The sequence below is a fragment of the Hypanus sabinus genome, chromosome 17 (assembly GCF_030144855.1).
Source record: "Hypanus sabinus isolate sHypSab1 chromosome 17, sHypSab1.hap1, whole genome shotgun sequence".
Lineage (NCBI taxonomy): Eukaryota > Metazoa > Chordata > Chondrichthyes > Myliobatiformes > Dasyatidae > Hypanus > Hypanus sabinus.
In genome coordinates, this window is record NC_082722.1 from 3,973,048 (window position 1) to 3,997,560 (window position 24,513).

The 24,513-nt window shown below is 40.5% G+C and overlaps 1 protein-coding gene across 4 annotated transcripts in view; it reads right to left on the bottom strand.

Annotated features, from left to right (window-relative positions):
• Positions 1-24,513, bottom strand: part of hydin (HYDIN axonemal central pair apparatus protein) — a 1,146,554-nt gene that overhangs the window by 624,177 nt on the left and 497,864 nt on the right. For all 4 annotated transcript variants that reach the window (XM_059992477.1, XM_059992476.1, XM_059992474.1 and 1 more), the window contains 3 exons: positions 15,626-15,864; positions 11,783-12,044; positions 2,506-2,649 (listed from right to left, as the gene is read on the bottom strand). In XM_059992477.1, coding sequence (XP_059848460.1) covers positions 2,506-2,649; positions 11,783-12,044; positions 15,626-15,864 — 645 coding nt within the window. The remainder of the gene's footprint in view (positions 1-2,505; positions 2,650-11,782; positions 12,045-15,625; positions 15,865-24,513) is intronic.

Genomic DNA, 24,513 nt, shown 5'->3' on the forward strand with positions numbered 1-24,513 from the left:
GTCTCAGGCAGGGCAGCTGCCAAACCAAACCACAAGGAATTGGGATAGTATGCTTCCTCTGCTGCATCTGTAAGAATTGACTCTATTTTCCCCTAAAAAAAATAGGTTGTTAATGATGTTTTACTCATGTGTGAATGATGGATTTCATGATCTTAGACACTTCATCAAATAATGGATGCTTAATTACAAGTCCAGGGTTGCACCAGAAGCAGGTTGCTGAAGAATACCATTTGGATTGAATTCAAAATAGTTTGGATATTGTTAAATAATGACCTACAACAGGTAGAATATGAAATAATAGAATAACCAGAGGAATGAAGGATAAATTAATGGAAATGTACATACTTAACCAAGCAGACCAAAACAAATGCCAGTCGGTTGAATTGCTAAGAAAACTAACTCTCAATCTGATATTTTAAAGCTTTACACCAAGTCTGGAGTACAGGCCCAGTTCAACATATATTTGAGATGATGATAACACTCAGTACAAAATTGGTACCCCACCCACTATCCTAATCATTCACTTCTTTGACATTCTCTTGCTCAATGAATCAGTTCTGCTTTGAGTTGAGCACCATTTGGAGGAAATACTGACACTAGCATGAATATACACCCTACACTAGGCACATCCACTTCCAACATTCCTTTTTGCTTTCCACAGGGATCACTCTCTCCATAAATTCAAACTAGAGGAACACCTTATATGGAACCTGGGTAGTCTACAATCGGACAGTATGAACATTGAATTCTCCAACTTCCAGTTACATTCTCCCCCTCTGTCTGTTGTTCTCTCCTCCTGATCTATCCAGTTCCTCCTACACCAACCCAACCACCATTATCCCTGTTTCTTTCCCCCTCCTCCACCCTTTCTATCTGTCTATCACACATACACTACCTCACTTATACCAGACCCCCCAGTTCCCATCTGCCCTAGCCACTTCCCTCCCTTGAAGGTTCTGCCTTCCTCTCTTATCAGATACCATAATCTTCAATGCTTTATCACTTCCGCCCCTCATCCCCATCCTCTATTGTTATTCCCATCACTAGCTCCTCCATCTGCCTCTCACTTTCCTTACATGTATACATCTGCAGAGCAAGGTGAATGATCAGTTTTCAATCAATTGTTGATACGAGGCCATTGGCTCAAGCAGTCAAATTCCTGATGTGGTATTTGAGACTTGTCCTCCTGAACTAGCTACAATGCCAACAAAGCTATGGATACTAGAAACAGCAAATAAAATCAAAGAATTCTGAGAAAATCAACAGATCAAGCTGATTCAGTGGAGAGAAGAATAGACTAATTATTACCATGTTAGTCCACTCTCAGTCATCAGTGATGGAAGATGTCATTGATGGTGTGATCAATCATTACTTTCTTGCCCATGATCAGCTAGTTTCCACAAGACTGACATTGCTCAAGCCCACATAATAGCCTTGGTCTGAACTCAGATAAAAGGCAGAATTCCATTAACACCTTATCTTATAGCAGTAGAAATAGGCCATTCAGCCCATCAAGTCTGCTCCACCATTCCTTTGAGGCTGATTTTTTAACCTCCAAGATCCCATTTTCCTGCATTCCCCTGTAACCTTTGACAACTTTCCTAACCAAAAATGTATCAACCTCTGCTTTATATATACTCAATGACTTAGCCTCCACAGCTATCCATAGCCTCCAGCAGTGATAAAGAGTGACTGCATAAACATGAAGGCAACAACTGAGTTAATCTTATCTCGTACAATTTTAACATCAGACCATAATATTTTGAAGGAAATTGAGAAGCATGTTTCTCTAAATTCAGTTGCTTTGCGTGACTATAGAAATTTGAATAACAATTTTTGTTCTGTTTTCACTGCATATACATTCCTGCTGAAGACCAGACGGCTAGTACAACTGAAATGTTCAAATGGAAATTGATCAGAGATTCAAAGGATATTAACAAAATCTAGGTGAAGGGAGATGATCCAATTTCATCTATTAAACAGTGGAATGTGGTCAAGGACTGAATGGTGTTTGCACTGCAGCTTAAAACAGAGCCTTGGCCTATCCTGACTCACGAAGCCTGTTTATCTTAAAAATGCAATATCGGATATCAGCTGCAACATTGGAAGATTAGCTAAGAAGGGCATTAATATATTGTTTGGAACTGGTGGGAAATAATTCAAATTAACTCAAGGAAACTGCATTCAGAACAGAAATATTAAAGGTGAAGCTTCCCTTTCAAATAAAAGCAATGTAAATGTGTTTGATGTTGATTTGGCATTGAACTCTTCAGAATTCCATGCCATGCCTCAGGTATTGCTTTAATATTTTCTTTGGGTAATTTCATGGCTCCCTGTGCAGATATAAGAACTTGTTAATTCAGCTCATGAATATACCGAAAAATCATGTCCACAGGGGATTAAAGCAAAACAGATAGGTATGACTAAACATAACTCAGAATTAATTCATTCAAGTTGCTCTTTATCTTGTAAAGCACAAAAAGTAAATGATTTGATTTCAATTACCTTGTCTACACGGAAGTTCAACTGCTTTGTCGAAAGCTCCAGGATTGGTCCAATGAATTCACAGAGGATGTTCACAGTTTTTATTTTCTCCTTCCCAAACTGCTTCCCAATGATAGCGCTGCCCACCAGCTGACCACGGACAACCTGCAGGGAATCAAATGATGGCATAGATGCTGTGCAAATATCAGCAAAATGTAAAGGTGATTTGATGTATAAACAGTTGGAATGGAAAATTAACACAATGGACATTCAAAGGGCAATCCCATGTATATAACAGGCACATGCCTTTCTTCCTGCTCTATAGTTACTGGGGTTTATTTACACACTCAGTGGTCGACCATAAGGTGCACAAGTACATTTTACTACCTAACCAAGACCAACTCTGTTCACTATCAGATCATCAATCTATGATGGACAAAAAAAGGATTGAAAGGAGAACACATTTTGAATCTGTAAGATATATAACTTGGTTCAGAAGGAAGTACATACACAATTGGACAGAATGTCGAACTGGTCGTGATTTAATATCAGTTAATATGAACTGGCACTGTAAAAATAAGAAATGTTCAGTCTGTATCACCAGGGTAATTTGGTGATTTAATTTAGATGGCGTTAAAAGCAGCTTAAAGCAATGCCATCCTTTGTGACAACGAAGCACAACGAAAGGAGAGATTGACTTGTAATGGTGAAGATACACAAAATCTAAGAACAAATTACATGGCAAACACGAGGAAATCTGCAGATGCTGGAAATTCAAGCAACAGACACAAAAAAATGCTGGTGGAACACAGCAGGCCAGGCAGCATATATAGGGAGAAGCACTGTCGACGTTTTGGGCTGAGACCCTTTGTCAGGACTACATGACTATAAGTTACATGGTTTTTGTTTGAAAGAGCATCATCAGCTTCAATATCTGTTCAACTCTGGCAATCCAAATAACATTTTTCCACCTATTTTAAAGAATATATTACTATCCTTCTGAGGCCTACTGTTGGAAAACTGGAAAGATTTAGTTTCCACACAAAAGGAAGGGTAATGGTGGTGATGGACTGAAAGCAGCATAACTTCATCCAGGATACATACTGAAAAATCATGCTGCTTTATTACAATGGGAGATTACGATTGCTTGAAATAAAGAAGAATGGAAAAGCGCAGACAGAAATAGACATTTTGCAGTGAATGTGGAATTACAAGTCAGGAAAAGTAAACCAGAGTATAAGAAATTTATGAAGCAAAAACAACTGAATGAATTCTTGCCGTTGCATTACAGGATGATTATGGGAGTTCTGGAGAGGATGCAGTTGATGATTGTCAGCATGTTGCCAAATGGAGTTAAGGTTGGATATTGGGTCATTTTTTCTGGAGCATTAGAAGCTGAGGGGAGATCGGATATAGTACAGTTCATAACATTTATTTACAGATACAGCAAGGAACAGGCCCTTCTGTCCCAACGTGCTGTACCACCCACCCAGCAACTAAGTCCAGCCTAATCAAAGAAAAATTTACAATCACTAATTACCTACAAACTGGTCTGTCTTTGGACTATGGGAGAGCCTTGAGGAAACCCACACAGTCGCAGGGAGAAACATTTTAGCAACGGCACCAGAATTGAACTCCAAACTCTGACACCCCGGAGCTAATTTCTACGCTACCGTGGCATGGATCCTATTATGAGAGACATAGATGGTAGATCAGAGCCTTTCTCCCAGGCTGGAAATGTTAACTACTAGAAAGCATAGATTTAAGGTAAGACGGAGGAAGTTTAAAAATTTATGAGCTAAGTTTTGCATTACACAGTAGGTGCCTGGAAGCCATTGTCAGGGTGAGTGGTGGAAGTAGATGCATTAACAATGTTTATGAGGTATTTATGCAGACACATGAATTGACAACGAATACAGGGATATACAGAATCAAGGGCAGCACTGGCATCATGGGCTAAAGAGCTTATTCCTGTGCTCGTCTGTTCTGTGCTCTATCAAAAGGACCCCATACCAGTCTTTAGAAAAGTTTAAATAGCCATGAGAAGAAATAAAGATGAAGGGAACATATGAAAAAGGACACAATTAGGACTACAACTTGGGGTTTGAATAAATATCAATGCTATAGACTATTTCCATGTGTAATTCTGACTTAGTAGATGAAGGAATTTTATTTTTGTTAATAAACTATTCAGCTCAATGAGTAAAGGAGTGTTGCTAATGATACAATGCTGCCTGACACCACACATACACTATTCCCAGTGGAAAGAAATTCAAAGTAAATTTATTATCAAAGTACATATACAGTATGTTACCATATACTATATTGAGATTCATTTTCTTGCAGACATTTACAGGGGAAAAAGTAAATACAATAGAATTTTACAAGAACTACATAAATGAAGACTGACAAACACAAATGTGCAAAAAGAAAACAAACAGTGCAAATAAATAATAAAACTGAGAACGAGTTGTAAAGAGTCTCTGAATGGTGAATCTGTAGGTCGTCAAATCAGTTCAGAATAATAGTGGAAGTTCAGGAGCCTGATGGAAGCAGAGTAATAACTGCTCCTGAACTGGGTGATGTGGGACCTAAAGCTTCTGTACCTTCTTCCTGATGGTAGTAGAGAGATGAGGGAATGCCCTGCACAGTTGATGTCTCTGATGATTGATGCTACTTTCTTGTGGCAGTGCTCCTATGTAAACATACTCAGTGGTAGGAAAGGCTTTGCCAGTGATAGACTAGGATATATTCTGTGCTGGGAATTGATGATGTCATACCAGACCATAATGTAACCTGCTAAGATACTCTCTACTGTGCATTTATAGACATATGTCGAAATTTTCGATCTGCCAAATCTATGGACATTTCTAAGAAAGCAAAGGTGCAGCCTTGCCTTCTTTGTGATGACACTTTCATGCTGGTCCCAGGACAGATAACCTGACGTAGTAATGACAAGCAATGAACTTCTTCATTTCCAGTCCCCTAATGAGGACTGCCTCATGGACCCCTAGCTTCTTCTTCCTGTAGTTGATTGTCAGCTTTTTGGTTTTGCTGACATTAAGTGAGAAGCAGTTGTTGTAGCACCACTCAACTAAATTTTCAAAGCATATTTTAATCTCAAAATTATACATTCAATCTAATTTTCAAATTAACAGATGGTCAGAAGAAATTATTCAAGAATGTGTTCCAAGCCTCCTTAGAAAAAGTGACAAAGATAGACTGACACCTGGCCCCTGAAAGATGATGCTGAGAACTCTGGAACTGTGTGAAGAACAGACAGAAGCCCAGCATAAACAGCAGAAAGGGTCAGAATTTCAGAAACAAGCCTGGACCAACAGGAGAACAGTCCAAACTGACCTCATCGGTTATCTCAAAAACTCACAAACCTCTCGACTAGAAGTAAGTCATCCCCAATCCGAAAAGATTGCCTAACTTTGCTTCAAGTAGTCAGAATTTGTGCTTCAAGATGCTCTTGTGTTTCACCATTACATCTGATAACACTTCCAAAGCATGCTTAAACATAGCATCTGGTGCCATTCACACACATTAGCCACAGAGGCTAGAAGAAGTCTTAACAAGAATCTGAGAATGTGCAATACAGAATAGCTGAGATGTACAAGACAACTAAAACTTGTTAAAACATTTCCTTCCACGAGCTCTCATGCTTTGAAATGGCTAGCAAAGAGAACATGCAAATGTTGGTAGGTCATTGGGCAACAGTCTGCAGAGTCTGTCACAGAGAGCGAAAGTACATTGTCTTATTGCAGGTATATAGACCCCAAAGAGACAACAGCAGGAACACTGTGCATAGCTCAGATCTCCCTATTCAGTAAGGAAGGAGATGTTTTCCTTCACTAACTTGCTTCCTGGCACAGCAGGTTTGTTTTCTGGGAGAAGCTTAAGAACACAGGATATACACTCTCTGGCACTTAGAAGAATCATATAGAATCACACATAATTATTCCTGGGGTTGATTGTGTTTATATGATGATACTTCCCCTGTCTAGAATCGGGAGCATATTCTCAGGCTAAGGTTTCAGCCAATCAGTATTGTAGGATGAGAAGAAAAATTTTCAGCTGATAGGTAGTAAACATCAGAATTCTCTACCAGTTAGGCTGTTAAGAGCTCAGCCACTGAGTATATTCAAGAGATACACTGACAGTTTTTTAGATATTAATGAAATTGAGTGATATGTTCAAAAGTGACTCTCAAATAAACCATTAGCTATAACCTTAATAAAGGCTAAATGGCCTATTTTATCTTCTACGTTAGTGACATACTTAGTCATTGATCTTCACTGTAATTATTGAGAAAATAGATTGACGTGTTAAGAGAAGATGGTGACAGAGGGAGTACCAGACATAGACATGAATGTGGAAAGTTACCGAAGTGCTGCTCCTAGCCTTTTTCTGATATTCTAACCAAGTGGGAAAATTTTGAAAGCCAGGCAGCATCTGTGGATAAGAGTAAAGTGTTGACGTTTCAGGGAGAGGCCTTCCTTCAGGACTGAGAAAGTGCCAGAATAAAAATGTGGGGGGGAGGGGAAAAAGCAAGCTGGAAAGTGATGGGTGAAGCCAGGTGGGTGGGAAAGGTCAAGGGCTAGATATGAAGGAATCTGATTGGAGAGAAGAGTGGACAATAGGAGATGTGGAAAGAGGAAGATACCCATGGGCAAGTAATATGCAGGTAGAAAGAAATGAAAGGTCAGAGTGCAGAATAGAGGAAGGGGGATGAATTTTGTTCACTGGAAGGAAAAATCAATATTCTTGCCATCAGGTTGGTGGGTACCAGATGGAATATAAGGTGTTGCTCCTCCACTCTGAGGGTAGCCTCATCTTGGCACAAGAGGAGGCCATGGACTGACATGTCAGAACGGGAATTAAAATTGGAATTGAAATGTCTGGCCATAAGGAAGTCCCGTTTGTGGTAGACAGTGCAGTGGTGCTCGACAAAGCTGTCCCCTAACTTATGATGGGTCTCACCGATGTAGAGGAGTCCGCATCAGGGGCACCAGACACAATAGAAGACCCAACAGATTAGCAAATGAAGTGAATGGAGTGAATTAGCCTTGAATGAAGGTGAGGTAGGGAGAGTATGGGCAGCTTTTGACTTAGGCCACTTGTAGGTACAAGTGCCTGGAGGGAAATTAGTAAGGATAAGTAAATTATGGAGGCAGCAATCCCTGCAGAAAGTGGAGGAGGGAGGTAAAGATATGTTTAGTGGTGGGATCCCTTTAGAGAAGGCTTAAGTTGCAGAGGATAAAGTGTTGGATGCAAAGGCTGATGGGGTGGTAGGTAAGGACATGAGAGGCTCTACCGCTATTATGATGGCAGGAAGATGGTGTGATATAGAGGAGATGTGAGTGAGGGAAATATCAATAGTAGAGGGAGGGAAGCCCCATTCTTTAAAGAAGGAGGACATCTCTGAAGCGGCCTAAGTGCTACACCTGCCCATACAGCTCCTCCCTCACCTCCATGCAGGGCCCCAAACAGTCCTTCCAGATGAGGCAACACTTCACCCGTGAATCTGCTGGGGCTTAACCCTCCTCTAAATTGGTGAAACCCTTCGTAAATTGGGGACCACTTTGTCGAGCACCTTGAAACTACCTGCCACAAGTGGGACTCCCCGAAGGCCAAACATTTGAATTCAGATTCCTATCCCCTTTCCAATATGTCGATCCATAGCCTCCACTTGTGCAAAGGTGAGGCTACCTCTAGATGAAAGAATAACACGTTAGGAGCAATGTCTAGATACCCTCCAACCTGAATATTGATATCTCCTTCTGGTTTACAAATTTCTCCCCTCCCCCATTCCCCACTCTGACCTTTCACCATTTCTCACCCGCCCATTACTTCCCCCACAGTCCCCCCTTCCCTTTCTCCTACTGTTTGGTTTCCTCTCCAGCAGATTCTTTCTTCTCCAGCACTTTACCTTCCCACCCATCTGGCTTCACGTATTACCTTCCAGCTATCCTCTTTTCACTTCCCCCACCTTTACACTCTGGCATCATCCCCCTTCCTTCTCAGGCCCGAAGAAAAACCTTGGCCTGAAAACTCATCTGTTTACTCTTTTCCATAGATACTGGCTGACTTGCTGAATTCCTCCAGCACTTTTTGTGTCTTACATAGGAAATCTACAGCAGATCCTGCGGCCCACAATCTTGTGCCAAATACGTACTTACTTTAGACATTACCAAGGGTTACCCATAGCCTTCTCTTTTTCTAAGCTCCATGTGCCTATCCAGGAGCCTCTTAAATGACCCTATCGTATCCGCCACCACCACCATCGCCGGCAGCCCATTCCACACACTCACCACTCTGTGTAAAAGAACTTACCCCTGACATCTCCTCTGTACCTACTTCCAAGCACCTTAAAACTGTGTCCTCTTGTGCTATCAATTTCAGTCCTGGGAAAAAGCCTCTGACTATCCACACGATTAATGCCTCTCATCATCTTATACACCTCTATCAGGTCACTCTCATCCTCCGTCACTCCAAGGAGAAAAGGCCGAGTTCACTCAACCTATTCTCATAAGGCGTGCTCCCCAATCCAGGCAACATCCTTGTAAATCTCCTCTGCACCCTTTCTATGGTTTCCACATCTTTCCTGTAGTGAGGCGACCAGAACTGAGCACAGTACTCCAAGTGGGGTCTGACCAGGGTCCTATAAAGCTGCAACATTACCTCTTGGCTCCTAAACTCAATCCCGCGATTGATAAAGGCCAATGTACCATACACCTTCTTAAACACAGAGTCAACCTAAAAAGTAGCTTTGAGTGTCCTACCTCACACTTATCTGGGTTGAACTCTATCTGCCACTTCTCATCCCAGTTTTGCATCCTATCAATGTCCCGCTGTAACCTTTGACAGCCCTCCACACTATCCACAACACCACCAACCTTTGTGTCATCAGCAAATTTACTAACCCAACCCTCCACTTCCTTATCCAGGTCATTTATAAAAATCATGAAGAGAAGGGGTCCCAGAACAGATCCCTGAGGCACACCACTGGTCACCAACATCCATGCAGAATATGACCCATCTACAACCACACTTTGCCTTCTGTGGGAAAGCCAGTTCTGGATCCACAAAGCAATGTCCCCTTGGATCCCATGCTTCCTTACTCTCTCAATAAGCTTTGCATTGGGTACCTTATCAAATGCCTTGCAGAAATCCATATACACTACATTTACTGCTCTACCGTCATCAACATATTTAGTCACATCCTCAAAAAATTCAATTAGGCTCTTAAGGCACGACCTGCCTTTGACAAAGCCATGCTGACTATTCCTAATCATATTATACCTCTCCAAATGTTCATAAATTCTGCTTCTCAGGATCTTTTCCATCAACTTACCAACCACTGAGGTAAGACTCACTGGTCTATAATTTTCTGGGCTATCTCTACTCCCTTTCTTGAATAAGGGAACAACATCTGCAACCCTCCAATCCTCTGGAATCTCTTCTGTCCCTATTGATGATGCAAAGATCATTACCAGAGGCTCAGCAATCTCCTCCCTCACCTCCCACAGTAGCCTGGGTACATCTCGTCTGGTCCCGGTGACTTACCCAACTTGATGATTTCCAAAAGCTCCAGCTCATCCTCTTTCTTAATATCTATATTCTCAAGCTTTTCAGTCCACTGCAAGTCAGCACTACAACTGCCAAGACCCTTTTCCATAGTGAATACTGAAGTATTCATTAAGTACCTCTGCTATCTCCTCTAGTTTCCACTTTTCCACTATCACACTTGATTGCTCCTATTCTCTTACATCTTATTCTCTTGCTCTTCACATACTTGTAGAATGCCTTGGGGTTTTCCTTAATCCTGCCCGCCAAGGCCCTCTCATGGCCCCTTCTGTCTCTGCTAATTTCATTATTGCTTTAGATTTCTAGCATCTGCAGGCTTTTGTGTGTTTGAAAATGAGAAAGCCCTGCATGTTGCAAAGGTGGGCATCATTCACTTTGACAGCAATCCGCAAAAGCAAATGTTTTCACCCAAAAAGGGTCACCTTATTTCCCTTAAAGCCCCCATAGAATCATTGCTCAACAATATTTCCACTGTATTAAAGCAGTTAGCAGCACTTTTAAGAGGTGGAATAATGCAAAAATAACACACAGGGCTTTTTGCCGGAGAAGTTCATCTCTATTCAGCACCTGCATGTATCAGAACAGCGCTGATCTTTATCCTTTAGACTTTTCTCTTCATCAGCTTTTTCAAAGCCAATAATCTTTGGGGATCATAAGTAGAAGATATCACAGGTTATTTTCTTCTCCCAGTCCACTAGCTGTGGCTGAACCACGCAGTCTGCAACATTAATATTCAATCCAAACTGTGCTTCCTCTCTACACCTATAGCCAGTATCCTTTTGTCAGCTTTCACCACCCCTGCTCAGCACATTTGTTGCTCATAATTGTGTACTAGTTGCCTCTCAGTTCAACCATTTGAATGTTCACTAAGCCACCTTGTCATCTCCATTAGCAAGTGCCATTTAACCCACCTTTGCTCATCGATTTATTTAACTTTTGGATAGTAATATTTTGAAATTAAAATTCCCACCTTCATGTGCTAGTTTCTCCAAGGTCTTTCCCCTTCTCCGTTCTTTCAAGTTCTTCAGTCCTATGATATTGTATTCTGACCTCCTGCACTTTGTCAATAGTGTTTATTATTATTGGAAGTCCTTCAGCTCCCCAGAGTTAAACTCTGGAATTCCTTCCCACAATTTATCCTGATGTGAAATGCTGTTAAAGTGTTTTTGCAAAAGGTTGCCATGAAGCACATTCACATACTCTATCTCACCAAGCCGTTGGAAAGTTATTTTGGTTGAAGAAATGTGTTTTGCTGCTATGCTCCAAATAGCTAATGAAGTAGAAGGAAACACAAAGGGAATTCTGGAGACAATGATTGAGATGTCTGAAAGGAAGGATATACAAAGGGTAGGATCAATAAAACAAAGACTGATGAAGAAATGAGAAGATGGGAAAGCGCGAGTACATAACTTGCAGGTGGGGAGGATCAATTCTGTCAACTCAGGCACATCAGGGTCTAAAAATCAGCTGATAAACTAAATGTATCAAGCATCGCATGTTGTTCAACCAAATACTGGTACACACATTAGAAAAAATAACCTATAGATATTTTTAAAGAGTTGCGATCATTAAAATAAAATTGAAATGCCACATTATAATTATACTAAAAAGACAGTTAGACATGTTAAGATGAAGTTGAAAAAGACAGAAAACATGAACAGTTTGAACACTTCATACTTATTGTTTAAAGGAGACCCTTTCTTACCTGTGGCATGTCTGATTCTCCTTCTAACACCAGAAGAGCACTTTGACCTGGCTCAAGGTCCATACGCAGAGGTCTGACTCTGAAGCTGGGAACATATTGCCCTTTGGGAGGGGGAGAAATTTTATATTTCATATCAAGAGACATAGGCTGTTTCTGTGGAGAAGGTTTAAAAATGAGAGGAAAACCTTCTGTCTTCCAGTATATTTGATGGTGTCGCCGTCCACGGTTTGTCAGTTTAACTGAATAGTGGCAAACTTGAGAACTGTAACAAATAAGACATGTCACAATTGTTTATCAAGGCTTCAGATAAACGTGTTAGTAGCTGTGCAATATTTGACTACAGTGAACCAGATAGATGCCTTAGGGGCCAAATCTGCAAGTAAAATACTCAAACACATGCACAGGTGTCAAGCCCTAAGGGCCTGTGCACATCACCTCTAGAACCCACAGTGGTGCAGTAGATAAATCACTGGACTTGCAGCTGAGAATCTGGAACATCGAACTGGAGTCAGGGTAAATGTCCCAGCATAGCAAAAATCCAAAATTTCATAAACAAAAGAAATCATTTGAGAACCCAGACAGTTCTGCATCTTGTTCTCTTGTTATTTCACAATGTTTTTACATCGCCAATTCTCACACTGTCTGTAAGGAGTTTGTACATTCTCCCCCATGACTACATGGGTTTCCTCTGGGTGCTCTGGTTTCCTCCCACATTCTAAAGATGTATGGTTTAGTACGCTAATTGGCCATATGGGTGTAATTCATCAGCATGGACTCATTGGGCCAAAAGGGCCTGTTCCTGTGCTGTATCTCTAAATAAGTAAAATAATATTCAACAACATCAAAGAATACATCTTCAAGTGACACATATTTTGAATATCACCACTATGTCAAACACTGCATAATTTACCACACCTCACCAGAAATCACTATGAATGATAGCTTATGCTAAAATGTCATATGCTCTGCTGTCCACCCTGTTCACACAACATTATGACCAGAACTCAGAGACCGCTGCCATCCGCTTGACCATGACAAACCAGAACCAGAATCATGGGCCAGCAAGGGATAGATAAGTCACGGAGAAAATGGTGTTGGCTATAAATTAGTTGGCTGAGTCCTGGAAAATATCAGGAGTCAATTATGGAGTATATAAGCTAAGATAAAAGGGAAATTTGATTTCTGGATATAGGAAGAAAATTCATGAACTCAAAAATGGAAAATGTCCAAAGTGTCCTGTTCTGTGATTCTGATGTAACACCACAGGTTACAAGCCCCACTTTTGACAAAGGTTAGTAATGATAAACCTGATTACGATTCTAATTCTGTAAAGAGTACCTTGCAACGAATCAATGAATAATACAGCACCAAGTGAGGCTATTCAGCTCACTGTGACTTAACCAGATCTTTGTTCAAGATTCCCAATTAGTCAGTCTCCCAGGCCTTTTCCCCAGAGTTATGCAAGTGTTTTACATTTAATAACGATTTAGCCACAGTAACTCATTTCCCCTTTCACACCTTTTCATACAATGAGTTCCACACTTCAGCTGCATAAAGAAAAAAATCTTATGTTATTTCTGGTTCCTTTGCAATTTACCTTTAATTTTTAGTTTCTGATAAACTATTTCCATTTGAAAAGTAGATTATCAAATAGGAACAGTTTTTTTTATCTCCATCGAAGTCTTTTATGATTTTAAACACTTCAATTGAAGGTGACTTCAAACTTTTCTGCTCTAATCAAACTTATGAATAGTGATGGACTCATTAAAAGTCAGTCTAAAATAATAAGCACTTTGTGATAAAATGGAAGATTTTTGCTAGTTTTTTTGTTCAACATACAAAATGAAGACTATACATGGTTATTACTTAATTTTGGACTTACTGTAAAACATAGCAGCAGAATTAGGCAATTCAGCCATCAGATCGGCTCTGCCATTCCATCATAGCTGATCCCACTCAACCCCGTACACCTACCTTCTCGCCATATCCTTTGATGCCCTGACCAACCAGGAAACGATCAACTTCCACCTTAAATATACCCACAGACTTGGCCTCCACTACAGTCTGTGGCAAAGCACTCCACAAATTTACTACTCTCTGGTTAGAAAAATTCCTCTTTACCTCTGTTCTAAAGGGTTCCCCTCAAATATGAGTCTGTGCCCTCTAGCTCTGGATACCCCACCACAGGAAACATCCTCTCCACATCCACCCTACCTAGTCCTTTCAATATTAAATAAGTTTCATTGAGATACCCACACATTCTTCTAAATTTTAGTGAGGACAAGGCCAAAGATGCCAAACGCTGCTCATATATTAACCCCTTCATTCTAGGAATCATCCTCGTGAACCTCCTCTGGACTCTCTCCAATGATAACACATCCTTTCTGAGATATAGGGCCCAAAACTGTTGACGATTCTCCTAAGTGTCTCATAAAGCCTCAGCATTATCTCCTTGCTTTTATATCCTATTCCCCTTGAGATGAATGCCACATTGCACTTGACTTCTTTACCACAAACTCAACCTGTAAATTAACCTTCTGGGACAAGGACTCCTAAGTTGCTCTGCACCTGTGATGTTTGAACCTTCTCCACACTTAGATAATTGTCTGCACTATTGTTCCTTTTACCAAAATGAATTATCATACATTTCCCATTTGCTGCCTCTTGCCTGTCAGCCATTCCTCTATCCATGCCAGTGTCCTTCCTGGGATACCATAGAAATGCATTAACATACATTTCCCAACACTGAATTCCACCTGCCACTGTTTTGCCCATTCTTTCATTCACAGAACTTGTGTCCACACATCTTGATCCATTCTATCCCCCTTGGTTCAGTTTCTTCCCACCTACATCAGAGACACTTCACATGCTCTCGATCTCAACAACGTTCAATTCACTGGCCCTGAGCTCCTCACTTTCACCATGGATGTCCAGTCTCTAGAAGCTTCTATTCCCCCTTAAAGAAGGCCTTAAAGGGGTCCACTTCTTTCTCGTTGTTTTCATGTTATTCAAAGTACAAAAACCTGGGTTTGTACCTGTCCAAAGGGAATTGCAGGAATGAACTCAAGAACTGAATCTCAGATCAGTTGCCATTTTCTGTGCATTCTCTACTTGGAAGGCTAATATATGCACATAGAAACAATGATGCCAGGTATTCCCTATGACTGTTGAAATGTTGATGGCAATAACTACATACCTGTGTGGATAGCTTCCTCATCTGTAAGCTGTAAGTCATTGGTTCTACCTTTCTGCAACTAAAAGCTACACTGCACCACTCACAGCTGTGGTTGCTACAGGGTTTGGCAGGTTGGTCTAGTCTGAAAATATTAAGAATGGGCAACACAGGAAAGATAGACTGTCGCTGCATTGGAGATACTGGCAGAGGAGGGAGAAAGGAAGAGAGATCTATCTGTAGGCAACTCTGTACAATAGATATTCACAGCAGGCAATACAAGGGGATGATACAATCTCATCACTGAACTTCCAGCCTTAAGCAATTGAAGTGCCTAACACATTCTGATCCTACTTCACACATTCCTCTTCCCTTTCACAGAACATAGAAAGGCCCTTTGCCATCTCTTCTTCTGAGAGCCTGTTCCAGTCCCTACCACTCCAGGTGTAGAAAACCTGTCTCATAAGTATCCTTTAAACTTTCCACACCATCCTCACCATAAATCTTTACCTTCAAGTATTTGACATTTCATTTCTCAACATTTTCAGAGTTACAGTATTCAGGCGATGAAAACCAGCCACTTTACTGTTCTCTGATTCCAACTTCCTAAGCAAATCCCCAAACAGTTTTGGAAGGCATCAGAACCTGAAGCATTTGACGTGACTACTTGCCTGAATAGTGATCCAAGGTTAAGATGTGGTCCAAACGGTTTGTTAGATACAATGGTACATCCTGTGCCCTTGGCTTGCACATGGATGCATTTTGCATGACTGTCCTCTATTAATAAGATCACCTTGTCTTCAGACCAGATGGTGTCATCAAGATGTGCCACAATAGTCATATCTACGTGACCAAGAGGGGGAATCACAGTTTCACTGGGTAGCAAACGCCATTTCGAGTTTTCCATTGCCTGAAATACAAATTAGATCATAGACAACCTATTAATGTGATGAAGCAGGCCAAACCACCTTCACCACCCTGAACCTAAACACATTATGTACTAGATCATGAAGTACCATTCTAACTGGATCCAGAAAGTAGAAATAATGTATCTGAGAGTAGTGAGTGAGCACTAACATGACCATGAAAACAGAGGCTGGAAATTTATAGCAAATCACTATAGGGAAATAATTTCAATATAACACTGGACTAAACATCTACTATTACACATATAATTTTCAACTAATAGTCAGAACTGCATATACAAAGCACAAAATAATTCTGCAATTTTTAACTCTGCAATAAAGCAAAAAAATATTGCACTTTACAGTTCATTGGTTAGGTAGCTCCTGGAGTTACGGAGCCAAGATTCAAGATTGAAGATTGTTTAATATCATTTCTAGAATATAAGTGTAAAGCAGAATAAAATAATTGTTCCTCTGGATCCAATGCAGCACAAAAAAAAACAATATGATAAAGAACATAATAGTAAAAAAGCACAATAAATATAAATAACTTAAGACAGCTTATATACATAGACTGATTGTATGTCCATAAAGAGATGCTAGGCACAGGAGTGTCTGCATATAAAGTGATTCTGACAGGAAATGCTAACGTTGTGGTGCTGGGGGTGTGGAGGTAATTATTGATTAGCCTTACTGCTTGGGGAAGTAACTGTTTTTGAGTCTAATGGTCTTGGTATGGATGCTACATAGCCTCCTCCCTGACAGGAATGAAACAAACAATCTATGAGCAGGGTGGGTGGGATCCTTCATGATATTGTTGGTCCTTTTCCTGCATCTTTCTGTATCATCAGCATGTAGGCTAGTGCTGCTGATGCAGTTGGCAGTTTCGATTACCTGGTGTTGAACCTTCCTGTCTGCTGCAGTGTAGTTTCTGCACCGTGCAGTGATGCAGCATGTTAGGATGCTCTCCACTGCGCATCTGTGGAACAACGTGAGTACAGATGTGCATAGTCCAGCTCTCTTCAGCCTCCTCAGAAAGTAAAGGCATTGTTGAGCTTTGCTGATTGTGTAGGATGTGTCCTGGGACCATGAGAAGTTGTGCAAGATGGCACCCAAGAGTTTGAACCTGTTCAGTTTCCACTGCTGTGCTGCTGATGTAAAGAGGGGCGTAAGTGGGACGAGTTCCCCTCAAGAAAATAACTACCTTCTTTGTCTTGTTGGAAGAGGTTGTTTGTCTAATATCAGGTCTTGAGCTCTTCCACCTCCTCTATGTAGACCTTTTCATCTGCTTCTACCACCACCCCTGACAGCATGTTCCATGTATTTACAACAATGTATAAAAAACTAACTTCTTCCCTACACTTTTCACCAATCATCTTAAAAGTATTTCCTGTTGTACTAGCCACTGCCATCCTGGGAAAAGGGTGTTGGCTTTCCACTCTATCTATAACTCTAGTCATCTTGTACACCTCTATCAAGGCATCTCTCATCGTCCTTCCCTCCAAAAAGAAAAGCCCTAGCTTTCTTTCATAGCCTTTCCTCGTAAAATATGCTCTCTAATCCAAGCAGTTTCTTACTAAATCTCCTCTGCACCCTCTCCAAAACTTCGACATGCTTTCTATAATATGATGACCAGAACGTAACACAATACTCCAAGGTTTTATACAGCTACAACATTACCTCATGCCTCTTGAACTCAATCCCTCAACAGATGAAGACCAACACTTCACACACCTTTTATCACCCTATCAACTTGTGAGGTAGTTTTGGGGGATCTATGAAATTGGACCACAAGATCCCTTGGTTCCTACAAACTGCTAAGAATACCACTATTAACGTTATATTTTCCAAAGGGTATCACTTCATACTTTTCCAAATTAAACGCCATCTACCACTACTCATCCCAGCAATGCATCCTTTGCAACCTTCTACGCTACCCACAATACCACCAACCTTCATCTCATCTGCAAAATTCCGCACCACCTTTCTACCACACCATCTGCTCCTATCCTTGTCCAAGGTTAGAGAAAAAGACTCAGAGTTGTGCTCACTCTGAAATGCTCACCCACTAAGATATCTGTCGCCTGACTAGGTTCATTGCCTAGTACCAAATCCAGTATGGCAACTCCTCTAGTAAGCCTTTCTACATATTGTGTAGGCATGACTGCCCAGACCTTTCTTCTTCCTCCTTCTTCTACTTGCTGCATCTACCTTTACACTAACTGCTATGTCCTCTGACCTATCACTCTGGTTCCCATCTCCCTACCAAATTAGTTTAACCCCCCCCCCCCCCAAACAGCTCGAGGAAACCAGCCAGCAAGGATGTTGGTCACCTTCAGATTTAGATGTCACCCTTCCTTTTTACACAGGTCATACCTTCCCCAATAATCTAAAATCTGAAACCATGCCCCTGCACCAATTCCACAGCCACACATTTAACTGCAAAATCATCCCACTCATAACCTCGCTGGTATGAAGCACAGGCAGCTATCCAAAGAGTACTACCCTCGAGGTCCTGCTTTTCAGCTCCCAATATTCCTTCCTCAGTTCCTCTACCCTTTTCCTACCTATGTAAAACTAAAAATACGAGTAATAATTGGAATTACTAAAGTACTGAACATAAAACTAATCTATCAGATTAATTCCTAACACCCGGTTGCTTTATTGGTTTATTTAATTAGTTATAATTGTCTTTTCAGTTTAGCCATATGACTTAGCTTTTAACCTTAACCTGTCCTTTATACTGGATAAAATTGTTGACCTTTGCACCTGCTCATTTTGCTCTCCACTTTTATGCAAAATCTTTCCTCATGCTCTTCTAGACCACATGCAAGTTCCTCAAGTGCAGACACAGGCTCTACTAAATGCAATCGTTACCTTTTCAAGAAATCACTATGATGACCTCAAAGCCGAGGTGAAGTCAAAGTAAATTTTACTATCAAGGTTTGTATTTGTTACTTCATACTAACTTGAGATTCATTTTCTTGCAAGCATTTACAGGAACAATAAAATTTATGAAAAACTATAATAACTAAAGACTGACAAACAACCGATAAGCAAATGAAGACAAATTGTGCAAATAAAACGTAATAATAAAGTAATACTGAGAACATGAGCTATAGAATCCTTAAAAGTGAGCTTGCAGTTTGCAGAATCAATTCAGAATTGAGCTGAGTGAAGTTATTCACACTGCTGTCAGCCCGGTGGTTATAGTGTAATAACTGAACCTGGTTCTGTGGGACCTCCTGCCCAATGGTAGTAGCAAGAAGAGAGCATGTCCAGGATGGTGAGAGTCCCTAACAATGGATACTGTTTTCTTGCGCCAGTGCTCCATGTAAGTGGTGGACAGGGCTTTGACTGGGATGGTCTAAGCTATATCTACTACTCTTTGTAGACATTTCCAATCCTGGACATTGGTATTTCCAAACAAGACCATGATGCAACCATTCAAGGTACTCACCACCATACATCTATAGAAGTTTGTCAAAGATTTTGGTGACATACTAAATCTACACATTCCTCTAAAAAAGTAGAGGCACCATTGTGTCTTCTTTGTGGATTGTAGTTACGTGACAGTTCCAGGACAGATCCTTGCATATGATCATGTCAAGGAATTTGAAGTTACTTCCAATCCGATGATGAGGACTTGCTCATGGACCTCCGTCTTCTTCCTCCTGCAGTCAATAGCTAGCTCTTCGGTTTTGAGTGGAAGGTTGTAGTTGTGGCACCTTTTCAACTAGATTTTTAATCTCCCTCTTATTTGCCAATTACTTAGTTACACAATCATAGGAATAAAGTGAGTAAAACAGGGAGCTAAGCACTCAGCCTTGTGTGGCACCTGTGCGGACAGTGATCGTAAAGGCGTTGCCAATCCAAACTGACTGGGGTCTGCAAGTGAGGAAATCAAGGATCCAGTTGCACAGGATGGTATGGAGGCCCACGTTTTGGAGTTTAGTAACATGCTTCAAGTTGATGGTAGTATTGTATGCAGAGCAGTAGTCAATTAGAAATGGAATTTCATTGTCCAGGTGTTGCAGAGCTGAGTGAAGAGTCAACAAAATGGCTTCTGCTGTTGATCTGTTGAAATTGAAACTTACTTAGCCATTTACTGCAACAAGCAGACTATTGTTTACTCTTGATTAACACTCTCAAGGTGAATTTTAAATGCAAAACTAAAATTAATTTTAGTATGAAATTAATCCCTCACCAGTTCCAGTGCTCTGTATAAACTGTTCTTTAATTAAGCAGTCACGTGTAATGGGTATCCAAGGATAATTAAATGAACATAGCACATTGGAGTAATTACAAGATTTAGAACCAGAGCTGCAGTCCATGGTTAGGCCAGTGAAGGAATTGCTGTCTATAACTGATGGAAAAACGATAGATTTATTAGGCCAGCCAGAAGTACCTACAGATCAAAAGAGGTTGTAAGACCAGCAGAGACTATGAAGCATATGGCTGATAATGAATAATATAAATTAGAAATTACATGAGAGTGGCTGATATCTGTAATGTCCTGATGAAGGATCTTGGCCCAAAATGTCGACTGTTTACTCTTTCCCATAGATGCTGCCTGGCTTGCTGAGTTCCTCCTGCATTTTGTGTGTGTTGCTTTGGATTTCTAGCATCTGCAAATTTTCTTGTGCTTGGGATATCTGAGATGTGATGCCAATGAAGGTGATGGAATCAGATAGAATAATTATCTTTAAGAAGCATGTAGACACTTAACTAAGCAAGGTATAAAAGGATATGGTCCTAAAGTGGGAAGAGAGTAGATCGGTAAAGAAGTCTGCATGAACATCATAGATCTGAGAACCGATTTCCATGCTGTACGAATCTATAACAATGCTAGAAGTACTGAAAAGGTAGGTTTACTGAGAGGAACAAGAGTTAATAATTCTGGTCAGTGACCTTCCATCAAAGAAGTTAGAAATCAAACTTGTTTGAAGTTGCAGAAAAGAAGAAGGAGTGGAATGAACAAGGGAAATGGCTGTGATGGGATGATGAGCAGAGATTAAATGGCATAAATGGTGGCAGTGCCAATTGAGAGTGTTGCTGAAGGCTTGTTAATTGCAGCTGAATTATCTGCTGCCATTCATGTCTTTGCTACAGCTAAACAGTTTATTCTCAATCACAATTGCTTTCATTTAAACAGCAACACAGCTTTGAAATTTTTCACACATTTTTTAAATCCACCACAGGTCTCATGATCCCTGTGTCTACAATCTTCTCCAAAATTTACAATCTGCCAAAGTATCTGAGCTCCTCCAAATATGGCTTCTTGATTCTATCCAAAAAATACTGCTTACTGTATATATCAATTAACAGGCCCTACTGCCAAGGCTCTAAACTCACAAATTTTCTTGCTAAAGCTCTCGTTATTTTTACTTTTTTAAAGATACCTACCATTAATTATATGTGCTTTATGTGCTGTGGTCTCTGTGTGATTGCTGGTTCTATGTTTTGCACCTTGGCCTCAGAGAAATGCTGTTTCATTTAGGTGTATCCTTACTCATGGTTGAATGACAATGACAACTTGAACTTCAAACTTTAACCAGTCATCAGGGCCCTTCATCACTGGAAAGGAAAGCAGCAGAAACCAGGCTATACACCTCCCCTCCCCTACTTTGTTATTCTACCTTCTGCTCCTTCCCTTCCAGTCCTAATGAAGGGTTCAGCCCAAAACGTCAAAAATTTATTCCCTTCCATTGATGCTGCCTGACTTGCTGAATTCCTCTAGAATTTTGTGTTTGTGTTGTTGATACTTGCCAGAATGGTGTCATACTCTGCAGAGGCAATTGCAAATAAAGGCCGAGGGTTGAAGCTAAACCAAGACACATTAGAATTTTAAGTTAACTATAAAATGACGCTACCTTTATAATTGCAAGTTGGCTTTCACAGACATGTCCCCATTGATCCAAACAATTTATCAACAGTGATGCTGGTGAAAGTACTGCTGACGCATCACAATAATTCATCTTTAATCAATCAACCTTTCCAATTTGGAAGTTCCAATCAATACTGAAACAGCACATTTAACATAAATTATGTTATCCATAAATCAACAACATAAATTCTTTGGTAAAACAAATCTGCAGGTCATACAGATTGCCAAGATATACAGACTTAAAACATGGTAAATACTTTATGAACTTCACTATAAATCTCCAACGATGCTTCTAAGTGATGCATCAAAGTGAAGCAGTGTCCACCTACATATCAATTTTCTACATTTTCAGCCACAAGCTACAATTTTGCATGGAATTAACATAAGCAAATTTATAAAGGCAATCAAAAGGATACCTGTACAACCCTAAATTCACAAGAAAGATTGCAGGTAAGACCACAGGACATAGGAGCAGAATTAGGCCACTTGGTCCATCAAGTCTGCTCTACCATTCCATGGCTGATTTATTATCCTTCTCAACCATATTTTCCTGCTTTCTCCACATAGCCTTTGACACCCTTATTAACCAAGAAACTATTAACCTCCACTTTAAATATACCCAATGACTTGGCCCCCATAGGCATCCATGGCAATGAATTCCACAGATCTACCAACCAGTGAGTAAAGTGACATCCTTCTGTTCTGAGATTGCACCCTCTGGCCTTAGACTCTCCCACTATTGGAAACATCCTCTCTAAGTTCAGTCTATCTAGGCTTTACAATGTTCGGTTGGATATAATGAGATCCATCCTCATTCTTCTGAACTCCAGTGAGTACAGGTGCAGAGTCATTAAGTTAACCCTTTCATTCCCAGGATCTTTTTCGTAAACCCTGTCTGGACCCTTTCCAATGCCAGCATATGCTTTCTTAGATATGGGGCCCCAAACTGCATTCAATACTCCAAGTGCAGTCTGACTAGTGTCTTACAATGTCCAGAATGTTTTTGGCGTCATAGAGAGCATGGCAACTTCACAAGGACAACATAAATGAGTCAGAGACAGCAAAGGGGCAGCAAAGAATTAATTCTGTGATGACAAAGGGACATTATGGAAATATCAAGTGAGGGGAACTCCACACTGAGAGGCCGATGCTTCGGAAAACTGTGGTGAAATAAGAAACAAAATCAAATAGGCAAAGAGTGCATTAGAAAATATTTGCAGATAAAGTTAAAGGATTTATAAATGCTGGTGTTTTATAAAAGGAAGATGATTAACAGTGGAAAGGTAAGGATTATTAAGGACTAAAAATACAAACAACAGATGGTGAGAGAAGACGTGGTTTTCTCTCAGAGAATAAGAGTATGAAATAACTGGCACGGAGCAAATATAGAACTCTGAGTAGGTTACCACAGGACTGGAAGATGGCTTACAGGTACCGACAAGGTAAATCAAACTAACTCTGGTGAGCATTTGAGGAGTATTGGAATTCATCTTTTAGACAGGCAGGTTAGTCAAGGATAGCTAGAATACATTTGGGAAAGATAAGTGCCAGTAAAGATAGGGCATTTGAGCACCACACAAAATGCTGGAGGAACTCAGCAGGCTAGGCAGTATCTATGGAAAAAAAACACAGTTGACACTTCAGCTCAAAACACTGACTATACTCTTTTCTTAGATACTGCCTGGCCTGCTGAGTTCCTCCAACATTTTGCATATGTTGCTCTGATTTCCAGCATCAGCCAATTTTCTCTTGTTTAAGATAGGGCATTTGATGGAGTCCAGATGTTGATAGATTCTTGATTGGTCAACACATGAAGGGATAGAGATTTGATGGGCCAAATGGCCTAATTCTACTCCTATATCTTGTGGTCTTATGGATTTTAGAAGAATTCCACATGGTTGATTAAAACCATTAGCCTCCAAAGTTTGGTTGGTGGGGTGGAGATACGTCTCTACAAAAGGAGGTGTAAGGTGCTCCTTCTGCCCGCTAGGCTGCAGGTCACCTCGGCACCTCGGCACCTGCTTAGCTCACCAAGACCCCATCAGGGTCACATGGAGCCATGGGAGCAAGTGGTGGATAGTCAGAGGAGTAACTAGTGCACATCACAAGTCCTGGTTATGTGACCATTGCCACGTGGCAGACAATCTCTGAAGAGTATTGATAATGACTGGGGTCACTTGTCTTGTAAACACACAGCCCAGAAGAAAGCAATGGCAAACCACTTCTACAGGAAAATATGCCAAGAATAATCATCATCATGAAATGACCACTATCACCATCGTCAGAGATGTGACACATAACAAATGAAAGCCTGCAAAGGAAAACTAGAGACTTAGTTACAACATAGCTCAGAGGCAGGATGCAAAGGCTAAAAGTTGACTTATCTTTTTAATGACTGGAACTGTATGCAGTGGGTTTCAGAGGGGTAAATGTTGGCTCCATAGACTGTAACAGTTCATATTGATGATGTTAATATAGACAGCAAGAATTGGGGTGACACAGAAATTAGTTGTAAGGTTGAGTATGAGGCAAAAAGCTACAGACTTCAGTAACAAGGACAACAATTTAGCAAAAGGAAGTCAATCGAGATAAGGGTGAAGTAATGCATTTGGGAAAGTAATCAAAGTAAACTAGAAGATTGAATCAAAAGGACCTTGGAATTCATGTCCTTCAATCCTTGTAAGTAGCAGAGCAAGTAGATATGGTGATTGAGGCAGGATATGGAATATTTCTCTTTGTTATTACAGTAGCTCTGTCAGCAAGGCAG